Source organism: Pistacia vera, unplaced genomic scaffold, assembly GCF_008641045.1.
Source record: "Pistacia vera cultivar Batoury unplaced genomic scaffold, PisVer_v2 Contig198, whole genome shotgun sequence".
Taxonomy (NCBI): Eukaryota; Viridiplantae; Streptophyta; class Magnoliopsida; order Sapindales; family Anacardiaceae; genus Pistacia; species Pistacia vera.
This window is the reverse complement of record NW_022195999.1, coordinates 292,865-304,858: the sequence shown is the minus strand read 5'-3', so window position 1 is coordinate 304,858 and position 11,994 is coordinate 292,865. Positions and strand designations below refer to the sequence as shown.

General features: G+C 36.9%; 2 protein-coding genes across 2 annotated transcripts; both read left to right on the top strand.

The window, feature by feature from the left end:
- The first annotated feature begins 451 nt into the window (after positions 1 to 451).
- LOC116128211 lies at positions 452 to 4,933 on the top strand. The gene is made up of 4 exons (XM_031413903.1): positions 452 to 572; positions 1,449 to 3,938; positions 4,040 to 4,235; positions 4,332 to 4,933. The coding sequence occupies exon 2, from the start codon at positions 1,454 to 1,456 to the stop codon at positions 2,558 to 2,560; it is 1,107 nt and encodes a 368-aa protein (XP_031269763.1). The 5' UTR covers positions 452 to 572; positions 1,449 to 1,453; the 3' UTR covers positions 2,561 to 3,938; positions 4,040 to 4,235; positions 4,332 to 4,933.
- Positions 4,934 to 6,359: 1,426 nt separating this feature from the next.
- Positions 6,360 to 11,242, top strand: LOC116128220 (protein MODIFIED TRANSPORT TO THE VACUOLE 1). The gene is made up of 5 exons (XM_031413913.1): positions 6,360 to 7,074; positions 7,779 to 8,528; positions 8,745 to 8,900; positions 9,549 to 10,517; positions 11,004 to 11,242. The coding sequence occupies exons 1-5, from the start codon at positions 6,868 to 6,870 to the stop codon at positions 11,043 to 11,045; spliced, it is 2,124 nt and encodes a 707-aa protein (XP_031269773.1). The 5' UTR covers positions 6,360 to 6,867; the 3' UTR covers positions 11,046 to 11,242.
- Positions 11,243 to 11,994: the final 752 nt, after the last annotated feature.

Genomic DNA, 11,994 nt, shown 5'->3' with positions numbered 1-11,994 from the left:
TGAGTCATGGCACGGCACGACCTATGACATGGGGGACCGTGAGAATTTTGGCATGGCACGACACCATCCACCTCCACCTCTACTCTAGTTTCAACCATATATGCACAAATAAAATCCTTGGACAAAAATATAGACTGCTATTCAAGAAATTGATCCTTGATATTGAGGAAAAAATGAGGGTCAATATCAAGTTCAAATCCAAAGTCTAAGGTGTGGTTATTGAAATAGAATAAAAATAGATATTTGTTATAGACATTAAAAAATAAAAAACCCTTATTAGTTTCCCTTTAATATAACCTCAGAAATTGAATGATCCTTCAACGAATCTATGATGATAACCTAATTTGAGGGTAATAATGACAGGTTCCAAAGCTTAGGGACGTACAAGTATTTACCAAACTGGGGGTGTGTAAATATTCGGCCGCGAAAATTTTTCCATGTAAATCTCCCAAGTATTCTTGTCAGGCTTGACCTCATCCTTACCCAGGTCCACAAGATTTCCCGTATTATTCCCAAGTATTCTCGTTACTACGTGGATGATTATCACAGTTCTCCTAGTGAAAGCTCTACTGGTAAGTTTGTGGTCTAGCTTCTCGATATTGCTTCATATTTATGTTCTTCATATAAGTTTCTTTCATGAAACCTTGAAGATCTGCGTTTTTTTTTTTTTTTTTGGGTTAAATATTCTATTAAATCTGTTGTGTTTTTCTTTTTGTTCGAAATGTACTATTATTGTACCATTTGTGTGGGGTTTTGATTCTTATTATGCTACATTGTCTTTGTAGGGTTTATTGTGTTAGGATGTGTTTGATTCATACTGTATTTAGTTAGTTTTACTATTCTATGAACTAGCATTGGCATTGTAAACTGCATTATGGGGCTTAAATATGATGGAAATGTATGGCAATGGATGTTACAAATTTGAAGATTATAAATGAGATAATTGGTGTTATGGATCGAATCTCAAACTTGCCTCCTTCTATCATTCATCACATCATACCCTAATTGTCTCCAGAAGAGGTAGCTCAAACTAGTGTCTTGTCGAAGAGATGGAATCTGAAATACCCCCGCATTTCTTTTGTTAAGTTTAATAATTGATTTTTCTATATGGGGGTAAATTGAAAGAAATTAAAACTTGCCAGGGTATTGTGGTAAGGAAATAAGAACTGGTATGATCAATAAGTTTAATAATTGATTTTTAGAGACTTTTATTATAAATATTCAGTTTGCAAATATTCTTGATTATGTTTTTATAATTGGACTCTTATGAAATGTTTTCAAACTATTTACCCTCCTTTCGGAATCTTGAGTCTCATTGGGAGCGCCTAGATCCTATGGGATAGGGATACGCGGGAGGGGGCATGACAGGTTTGTATCGATTCTGAGTGCAATTACATGAGCATGCATAACACGATTTGAATCTCAACAAGTTAATTCGATTTTTATAGATATTATGATGCGTCGACGCGGCCGACCACGCACACAAACCGTGAGGGAATTAGCTACTCCTCTGGGTCAAGGGGAGGATCAGGATGAGAGGATGCAGGGGGAGGCTTCTGCGACCCTCGCAACAGGACCCCATATGGAAGGGTTAGAGGGGGAACAAAAGATGGAGCAGGAGATCCATTCTCCTGATAGTGAGTCTGGTATAGAACGAGCTATTGGAAAACTGGCCCGATTGTTTACTCAAGTCACTAGTAGTTGGGCGCAGGAGAGTTCAAGGAAACAGAATACCATAGAAAGGGCCATAAAACTAGGGGCAGAAAAGTTCAGTGGGGAAGGTGATCCCACAGTAGCGGAAAAATGGCTAAGGGACACCGAGAAAGTATTCAGAGTAACGGATTGTACTGATGAGGAGAAACTGAAATTTGTAGAGTTTCTGTTGACAGAGGGAGCAGACTATTGGTGGCAGTTTACGCAGAGAAAGTACAACTGTTCCACTCCTCCCACCTGGACTGATTTTAAACAAGAGTTCTTGGATCGCTACCAGCCCAGCTTGTATCGGGAAAACAAAAAAAGAGAGTTTTTGATGTTGACCCAGGGAGACATGACTGTGGAGGAGTACAGGAACAATTTTGTGGAGCTTTCTAGGTTTGCTCTGGACATTGCTGGGAATGAAAAAGAAAGGTGTAGGAAGTTTGAGAATGGCCTTAGAGAGAGAATCAGAACAATAGTGGTTGCGCACTTACATTCAGATTTTGTTAAATTGGTTGAATCAGCCATGAGGATAGAGCGGAGTCTAGTGGGGAGAGAAAAAGATGAATCACGTAGACAGAAACGTGGTAACAGAGACTGGGGGATTGCTGGCTCAAGGAGCTGTATGCAGAGGCGTGAGGGTAGTTTCTCTGGTACATCCAGCAGCCAGGGCTTTGGGACTCGTGGAAGACAAGGGCAATCCAGTGACCAACAGTCAGACAATAAAATTTCTAATGGAAACCAGCAGCTTTTGTGTGATAAATGTAGCAGATATCATGTAGGGCAGTGTTGGGGCATAGCCCCAGTTTGTTATCACTGTGGACAGCCTGGGCATTTCAAGAGGGAGTGCCCTAATTTGTCATAGAGTGGGAGTGTATTTCAGAGGACTGTTCAGCAAGGCTTCCAGGGAGAGATTAGCCGTGCTTAGGGACAGCAGAGGTCCCAATCCAGGGGAGGGCCCACAGCGGGCAACTGAGGAGAGACTGATAGTGGTCATGGTAACAGGGTAGACAGAGAGGATCAGAGCAGCCATATACTCAGGCTTGACTATTTGGCATGACACAGCAGGAGGCCAGGGCTACACTAGAGGTGGTAACTGGTACGTTATTTATTTTTAGGCGTGAGAGCTTAGACCCGTATTTTGATTGATCTTGGTTCTACCCATTCATACATATTGTATACCTTCGCGGTGTATATTGATCGGGTTTTAAAACCCTTGGAGTATAAATTATGAAATGTTTTCAAACTATTCACCCTCTTGGAATCTTGAGACCCATCGGGAGCGTTTGGATCCTATGGGATAGGGATACCTGGGCGGGGGCGTGACAAAATCGCTTTCCAAACTCATTCTCGATCCTGTAATTTTTACCGTTCCTTAATTGGAATGGGTGTGAATCATCACCGCAGGTTTCGCAAGAATTTTCAAGCAATGTCCTGGAAGCTTATGTTGGAAATGTCCCGTAAGTGTATGCCTCATCACCGTATGTTGGAGATGTCTCGTAAGCGAATGTTGGAATTCATGTCCTTTGTTGACACTTCCCTGCTGCAAGCTTGACTTTTGTATGCAAAAATTTGGGCTGTTGACAACTCTTCTTGATGTTAAAGAATTGTCTTCTTGTGTTGATGAAAGGACTGGGTTTAAGTATTTGACAAAGAAAAAATATTTTCTGCCAAGTTGATGACTACTTAAAGCTATTTGGTTGTAAGTTGGAGCAGCCATCTGATACTATAAGGTTCTATTCTCTTAAAAAGCTAAATCTTGAAAAAAAAGTTCATATAAGGGAAGGTTATGGAAGTTGAACACTTGCTCTTCTCCTATTGTTTGGGTTTAAAGCACCTTTATGTCTCTAAAGCTCTCAAAGTCAAAGATCATGGAAATTCATGTTTCTAATATCAAAAGTTTAAAAATTGCTGCCCCAAGTCTTAAAAGAGTTAAACCTTTGGTGTACTCGGCATGAAAGGCCGAAAATAAATATAATCGGGTGCCCATAATTAGAAAAATTAGAATCTGGCGATCTCAAACTTAAAGATCAAGAGTTTCACCACTTTATCATCTCCCATTTACCGCTTCGCCTGATCATCAGATTACAGTTCCCACTTCTACAATAAATGCTCAATGTCCGTGGACAGTTCACTTTGAATTAAGAGGTGATCTTGATACTCGTTGTCTCATTAATCTGAAGGAATTTTTTGGGGTGCCCAATCAAATTGAACGTCTTCCACTACTTTTGATGACAAATCAGGTATGTCTATATGCTATGTATAATTGATTAAAAGTATTTCATCTTTTTTAATCACACTGTTTATCAAACTTAACCCTTTTTTTTTTGGGTGTTGAATTAAGATTTCATTTAATTTAGACGAATTGAGAGAAAGTTCCCCTTCACTCCTTTGTTATGTGGGGAAGTTGACACTGTCTATTGATATCCCTTCATTGGATTATGAAGCTGTCTTCAATGGCCTTCTCTGGAGTCTGGATTTGCAATCCTGATACTTTATCTGTGTTAATTACGGATGATAGCAGTATGAAATTCTGCCAGGTAAGTCCATTTATCATTATTGCTCTCAAGTTAACATGATTTTTTTTTTTTTTTTTAATCTTTCTGTAATTTGTGATCTTATTTCTTGTATGACAGTGGCTTTATAAAGAACTGAGGAATAGATACGTCGACTGTTGCGATTCTTGTCGCATTAAAGTGTTGGTGGCATCTCCTCACAGATTATAAGATGAGTTTTGTAGAATATTCAACTCTGAAGTTGGTTGTCATTAACTTCATGGATGGGTTTGCCTATTGTCATGGGTTGGGCCTCAACCCAAAAGACATAGTTGCCAACCCTATAAGCTTCTCAAGAAGCCCCTCCCCTTCCTGCCCGATATGGGATTTTTAGAGCTTTTAATGTGGGATCCGTAATATTCTCTTTCACCCAATCCTGTGATGTCATAAGTGGGACCCTCTACCTACCCGTCCATGTGGATGCCCTTTTGTGTGGGCTCTTGGCGGGATATCAAAAGACGGATCGAGTCTATTCTGATATCACTATCACGAGCTCATTAAGTGGAGAGACTCTCCTTATAAGCTTAAGACTTTTCTAATGCACTTCCGATATGAGATGTGACACTATACTTACTCCGGAATTTCTGTAGTTTCATACTCTGTTTTAAAAATCGGATCAGACCGAGACTCGATAGCTTCTTCGGTCCAGTTCAAGTCTTAGGGGTGTTTTATAATATTTCAAAATTATGAGGGTTAATTTGTAATTTTATAGGGGTGTTTTGGAGATATGTTAAAATTTTAAGGATTAATTGGTAAATTTTTTGGGGCATTTTCGAAATAAATAAAAATTTTAGGGACTAATTTGAACTTTTTTGGGGAATTTTTTTAATATATTAAAATTTGAGAGATAATATTTAATTTTTAAAAAATAAAATTATTGCTGACGTCCTCGGTCCTATCTATCGGTCCATGACCCGAACAACAAAATGAGTTACCCTCGGGTCCGGGGTTTAAAAAAATGGTTTCTTATTTAATTGGATGGGAGGTATTGGATGAATTCCAAGTACTTCGAATTTATCATCATGTAATGTTGGAGATATCACTTAAAAAGCATAAAGATGTGGTCATGCTGCTCGATTTTTAGAAAAAATTTGGAAATCAATCATGTATGGTGGAATTATCAAACATTTGATCTTTTCAAACTATGTTTGGGACCCATTTGGAAAGCAAAAGACAAGATCGAGATATCTAACAAGAAGGAAAAAAATTGAAATGAGAAACTTCCGAACATTTGGCGACCTCGTATGTGGATCAGTGGATGGATGAGTTTAGACGCTTAGCCTATCCTCCATAAAGAAATTCTGCAGTTTCATATTGATTAATGTTCTTGCCGTCTTGACCTTTTTGTTAATCTTTCAAAGACAAATACAAAGACAATCTCTACCTTTAATTTTTATGATTTCCCTCTCTTTTTTCTGTTTTTTCTTTGTTTTTTCCTTTACTTTGTAGCCTTCTTTGTATAAGTCTTTGTAAGGATATCATTTTTCTTTTATTTTTAACCTATATTTGTTAAAAACTTATTTGTTCCATGGTCAGATTTGATTTCTATAAACCATTATTTTTTTTTTTTAAAAAAAAAACTATGTTTATTGTTGAATGATAAAAACCCTTTAGTCACTGAGGTTAGTTATATCCAATGAGTTTTATGTTCGAGTCATATGAGAGAGTCTTGTATTCAAATCGTAGGAGAGGTATTTACTATATTTATGCAATTATCTTGATTTATTGGGTTTGTAAGATGTTCACTACATTTGTGTAATTATTTTAGTCTATTGAGTTTGTGGGGTGTTCCGTGACCTTGAGGATTAAGTAGATTGCAATGTAGGTCTAGATAGCTGAAATATATAAAAAAAAAAAAAACTTACCTAATTTTGTTGTTTTAAAGAAAAATGGTCCTAAATTACTAATTTATCCTTTTTATACTTTAATTATGAATTTTAATAATATAAAAAATAATTACAAGTAGGAAAATAGTTTGAACAAAACAAATTACATTGTATTATGGTTAAACATTAACCACAAAAATAGAGAATAGAAGTAACCAATTTTCTTTAATAAAAAAATAATTTTTAAATAAGGGAATGGTTAACCTGCGCTGGGAGGACCGACCAAACTTTCAAACATAAGCCACAAACGACACGTCGGTGACTCACCCGGCAAAGAAAGTCACCTGGCTACCTGTCTTCGATTCTCGAAACGGTCTGTTCTCGTCTTCACCATTCACTTCTTCTCTCTACATTCACCTTTCTTAATCCCCCCTCTTTCTCTTTAAGCAAACAAACTAAGACCTAATTTCAAGTTTCAATCAATTATAGCAAGTAAAGCTATTCAATCACCTGATCAATCGAATTAATTCACTGTTTGTGGATCGATCTAGAAACCCCGCTGTTATTTTGTCAGAATTCTGGTGTATTGACTTTGATTGCATGAAAAGAAATCGAATTGGCGGGTAAAGAAGAGGGTTTTTGTTGGTTTGATTGGGATTTCATTGATTTTGAGTTCAAGATTTGATTAATCTTTTTGGGTTTTGAAATTGAGGCTTTTTTTGAGCTTGATTGGTTTTTGGTCAAGTGGGTTTGTGAAATTAGGTTTTTTTGGTTGGGGGTGAATTGAGAGAATGGATTCGAGTCGAAGAGCTGTGGAGTCGTATTGGAGATCGAGGATGATCGATGGTGCCACGTCTGATGAAGACAAGGTGACGCCTGTGTATAAATTGGAAGAGATTTGTGAGCTTTTGAGATCAGCTCATGTGAGTATTGTTAAGGAGGTCTCTGGGTTTATCTTGAAGAGGCTTGAGCATAAGAGCCCCGTTGTTAAACAGAAGGTAATTGCTTTATGTTGTATTTTGTACCTTTTTGTTGCTGATTGTTGTGAGTTCATTAAGATTGTTCAAGTTGATGTGTTGGAAGTGATGGTACTCGATATGCATGCATTATTCATGTTGTATGTTGCATGTGTTTTATTGTTTATTGTTGTGAATTCATTAAGATTGTTCAAGTTGAAGAGTTGGAAGTAATATTAATCAACATGCTTGCATTTTTTTTTTTTTTTTCTGATGGTTAACTCAGTTGTCAAAATTTTGGTAATGATTCCGTTCCATTTGTTAAATGTGGCGAATCTTGTGGATTCAATTTAGAATTTATTCTCTGCTTGGCTGCCTAGGAATGGAATGGTGTGAAAATTGATTTTTAGAAGCAATTTATGATGTTTGTTTTTTTTCTGTCAGTGAAAATCTGAATCCCTGTGGACAACCTTGTAGAGCCTGAAGGGTAGTAATTAAGTTTAATTATGGCACAGTTCTCATTCATTAAATTGAACTTACTATTATTTTTGGATATTGTGATATTGTGAATTTTTTAGCATTTTTTTTATTACTCGTGCTATCTTTATGAGCCCTTTTGGAATGATGAACTTGTGGATTTGAATATCATGTTTATATCTCATTATTTGCTCGTATTGCAGATTTATGTTTATTTATATTGCTGAGATATTGCAGTAGACACCAATGATTCTCTAATAATTTTGCAGGCGCTGAGATTGATTAAATATGCAGTGGGAAAGTCTGGTGTGGAGTTCAGGAGGGAAATGCAAAGACATTCAGCGGCAGTTCGTCAGTTGTTTCATTACAAGGGGCAGTTGGATCCATTGAAGGGGGATGCCCTGAATAAGGCTGTGCGGGATACTGCTCATGAAACTATATCTGCTATATTCTCTGAAGAAAACAAGCCTGCCCCTGCGCCTGCTGAGGATCTTAACAAACGAATTCAAGGATTTGGGAATACCAACTTTGACATGCCATCAGAAGATAAGAAATCATTTCTTAGTGAGGTAGTAGGTATTGGAAGTGCATCTATCAAGCAGGGGATAACTAATTTCACTCAAGGCCATTCACTGAAAAAGAATGATAATGGAAGTTATAGAAGTCCTAATCTTCGAAGGTCATTGACAATAGAGAATGAATATCAAGACAAATATGATCCAGTTGAATTGCACAATGAAAGTCAAGCTGGTTTTGGAATTTCAAAAAACGTGAGTGGACCTTGGAACCAGGAATCAAGAGTAATGAAGGAGGATAGGTTGAATGGGGACTCCAGTTCAAGTTATACTGAGAGCAAAACTCGTGAAGAGAAGATGTTGGAGACCATTGTGACATCTGGTGGTGTACGCCTCCAACCAACTCGAGATGCCATTCAGGTTTTCCTTGTGGAGGCTGCAAAGTTGGATGCATTGGCTTTGAGTCGGGCCCTTGAATTGAAGCTTCAGTCTCCATTGTGGCAGGCATGTTCTTTTAATTGATTTGTTGGTTATAATATAAACTACTGGTCGCCTCTTCCGACTCAAGTAAAATATATAAGCACAGGCGCAGACTCACAATTCAATTTAATCTCTCTGTGATATTTTGTCCAATTGTTTATTGTTGTCATTCTCTCTGGATTTTTATCAAGATCCAGTTTGGAAATTCTTTAATCTTTCTGAATATTTCTCTTTTTTCAGGTCCGAATGAAAGCTGTTTGTGTGCTTGAGTCAATTTTGAGGAGAAAGGATGATGAAAAATTTCTAATTATAGCTTCATACTTCAGTGAGAATAAAGATGCTGTGATTGGATGTTCAGAATCACCTCAAACTTCTCTTAGGGAAAAGGCTAATAAGGTAAATCTGGTTTCTCTTAGAAATGATTATGAGGTTCTTCAATTAGTCTCTTAGAGGAAAGAGGGCAGAGGGGTCCAAGTAGAGTGGCTGATAAAAGATATTTAGTGTTTTATATGAAGGCCCAAACTCAATTATCAAGTTTCTATGATGAGCACCATTATACAACTTCTTTTAGAACATTTTATTTTTAGTTGTTCTGATTTTTGATAGGCACTGTATAATACTAATACATCTATCTTTCAATTTAATTTGGAATAAGGAAAATAAAAGAAGAAAGGAAAGGGTGTCATCTAGATAAAGCAACTTTTTAGTCACCATTACATGGACCAGATGAGTATTGGTGTCTTAGATAAATCCTCATCTACATTCTGTCACACTTTAGGATGTTTTATAATGATTTCCTTGATAATCTAGGTTCTTTAATGTATGCAACGTGGTGTTAACAGTAATTATATATTCAAGTCTCTCAAGACCAGCAGTTTTTTATTATGCTGCAACACATGTTAAGTTGTCTAATTATACTGGGATGAGGAGAATTCTGGTTATTTTTTTTATGCTACCCCAATAGTGTATTCATTATGTAGAATTTTCTGTAACTTCATGGTGTGTGTGACATAGTTAACATTAATATTGGCCTTTGCTGAACAGGTGTTGAGCCTTCTTGGTGGAGAGCCAGCAGGAGGTTTGGTGGGTGGTTCAGATAGGTCAGTGAAGGCTGAGACCCCTGCTGCTGTTCAGATGCCTGACTTAATAGATACAGGTTATTCAGATGATTACAATGGAACAGATAATTCTACAAAGAATCCCAGTGATCAAGGCATTGCAAATCTGACATCTCCAGCCCCTCTAATTGATGATCTCTTTGGAGACAGTTCAGGTGCTGGTGCGAGCACCAGTGAACAAAATAATGATGATGACCCGTTTGCAGATGTCTCGTTTCACACCAATGAGGGTCGAGAGAATGCAGAGGATCTCTTTTCTGGGATGACTGTTGATGATAAGCCAGGTGTTAATGAAAATCTTGGCATAGCCGATAAAAATGGGCCTGAACTATTTGATATCTTTGGCTCAAACTCTGAAGTTCTGTCAAAGCAAGAAAATCAGAAAAATGATGTTAATGACTTAATGGCTGGCTTGTCCATTGAGGAAAACCTGTCGAATTCGGATCAGAAAGGAGCTTCATCTGTGGCACCATCTGAACATATCTTTTCAGATCCGAGCAGCAAATCTAGCAATCAGACCTCTGGCAATTCATTTAGCAACCTACTTGGTACCCAAACAGCTGGGATGAGTGCAAATCCAGCGCTTCCCTTTGGTGCTATGCCATATAACATTCCTCCTGCCATGATGTTCAATCCAGCTATTGCTTCTCATCCAATAAATTATGGTGCCATGGGGAGTTTATTTGCTCAGCAACAGTTCCTTGCTACAATGTCCAACTTTCAACAGCTTGGTAACCTGAACGCTCAAAATGCTGGTGGCAGTAATGTGATGGGAACTAATGGAGGCTATCCTTCACCGCTTCCTGATATATTCCAACCGAATTTTGCAGCTCCAACTCCTAGTCCAATGAACAGTTCGAAGAAAGAGGAAACCAGAGCATTCGATTTTATCTCTGTAAGTTTATTCTGGCAGTTGATTTTTTATTTTTTAGTTTTCATATTAATCTTCTTTATTGATGTTAAGTTTACATTTGTATAGTTTGAGAGTTATTACTTATATAACTCTTAAAGTTATAGTAATATAATGGTGCTTTAGTACATTTTTGAAATTGGAAATGAATTTATATAAACATCTTGGTGGCCCAGAGTTTTAATGATTTTATATAAACATCTTATAGGCACAGAGTTGTAAAGCAAAATTTGGACATCTTTTATCTGTCATTACCTAATATTATTTGTCAGGTTTATTTTGTAAATTTGAAATGTGTTGCAAGTTTACAACAATCACTCTGTATTTGAAATTTACTGTTTTCTCATTGCATATTTTCTTTTTGATGCATTTTCTGGAGAAAATGAATCTTGCTTAATTGACCTCTTTAAGTTGTTTTCGGAAGTGAGATGATAATCCATGATAATGTTGTGAATCGTGTCCATCATGTAGGACCATCTTGCTTCAGCTCGTGATCCAAAGAGAGTTTCTTAAATTTTGGGCGAAATTGTTACTGAAGAGGCTTATTTATACGAGGCAAGTAGATCAAAAGCAAGTTGTTTATCATACACCAAAGATGGTTCTACATTTTTTTGCAATAATGGAGGGAGGTATGGCTGAAAGAGCACGGAGTAGAATTAGCTTATTTTATTGTTTGTATTTGAGTTGGAAGAAGAATGAGACATTTCTGGTTGCAGTTAGCTAGTTTTATAGTTTGTTTTTGATTTTGTGCACTGATTCATGCCATTCATTGTAATGAATCTGTAGAGTGTTTTCTCCCCCTCCTTTTCCTTTTTTTTATTTTTTATTTTTTGTTTTTTTTTTTTTCCATTTTTGGTTTGTTTTCCACATAAACAGAAGTAATGCTAACTGTGATAAATGAATCTGGGGGACAGAATAGTCAATAAAAATCAATATACTGTTGTTACGTTGTCTTAACATTTGTAAAACTGACTAATAAGCATTGTCATTCATCTCACAACCACAAAGCTTTGGAATGTTTACAGTCTTGGTTGGTTCGCCATTTTCATAGAAATTCTAAAGCTCAAAGTGGGTGGCATTTGTTGAACTTATTTTTCTGTAATGGGTTTGATTGGCTTTGACTCTAGAGCCCCTTTGCTTGGTTTGGCAGCATGAGCGTCCTATTCTTACTTAGTGGTGGGATTACACCTATATACAAATTCAAAATGACTTTGAAAGGGTCTTTTAAACAAGTACGGTAAAAGGGAATCATAGAACTACTTTGAAGGATAGCAGTCCAATAATCACTTTTGGTTTGTTGCAGCGTAATGCCATCCCTCGCGGGCACTATAGATATAACCTTTGGGTAGATTGTTAGCAGATTTATTTAAGAGACTGCAACACCTACAACCTCTTCTCAAATTTTTTTTACAATTTGAGTGACAGTCATAATTAGTTATTGTAATAGGTCATACTGATATAT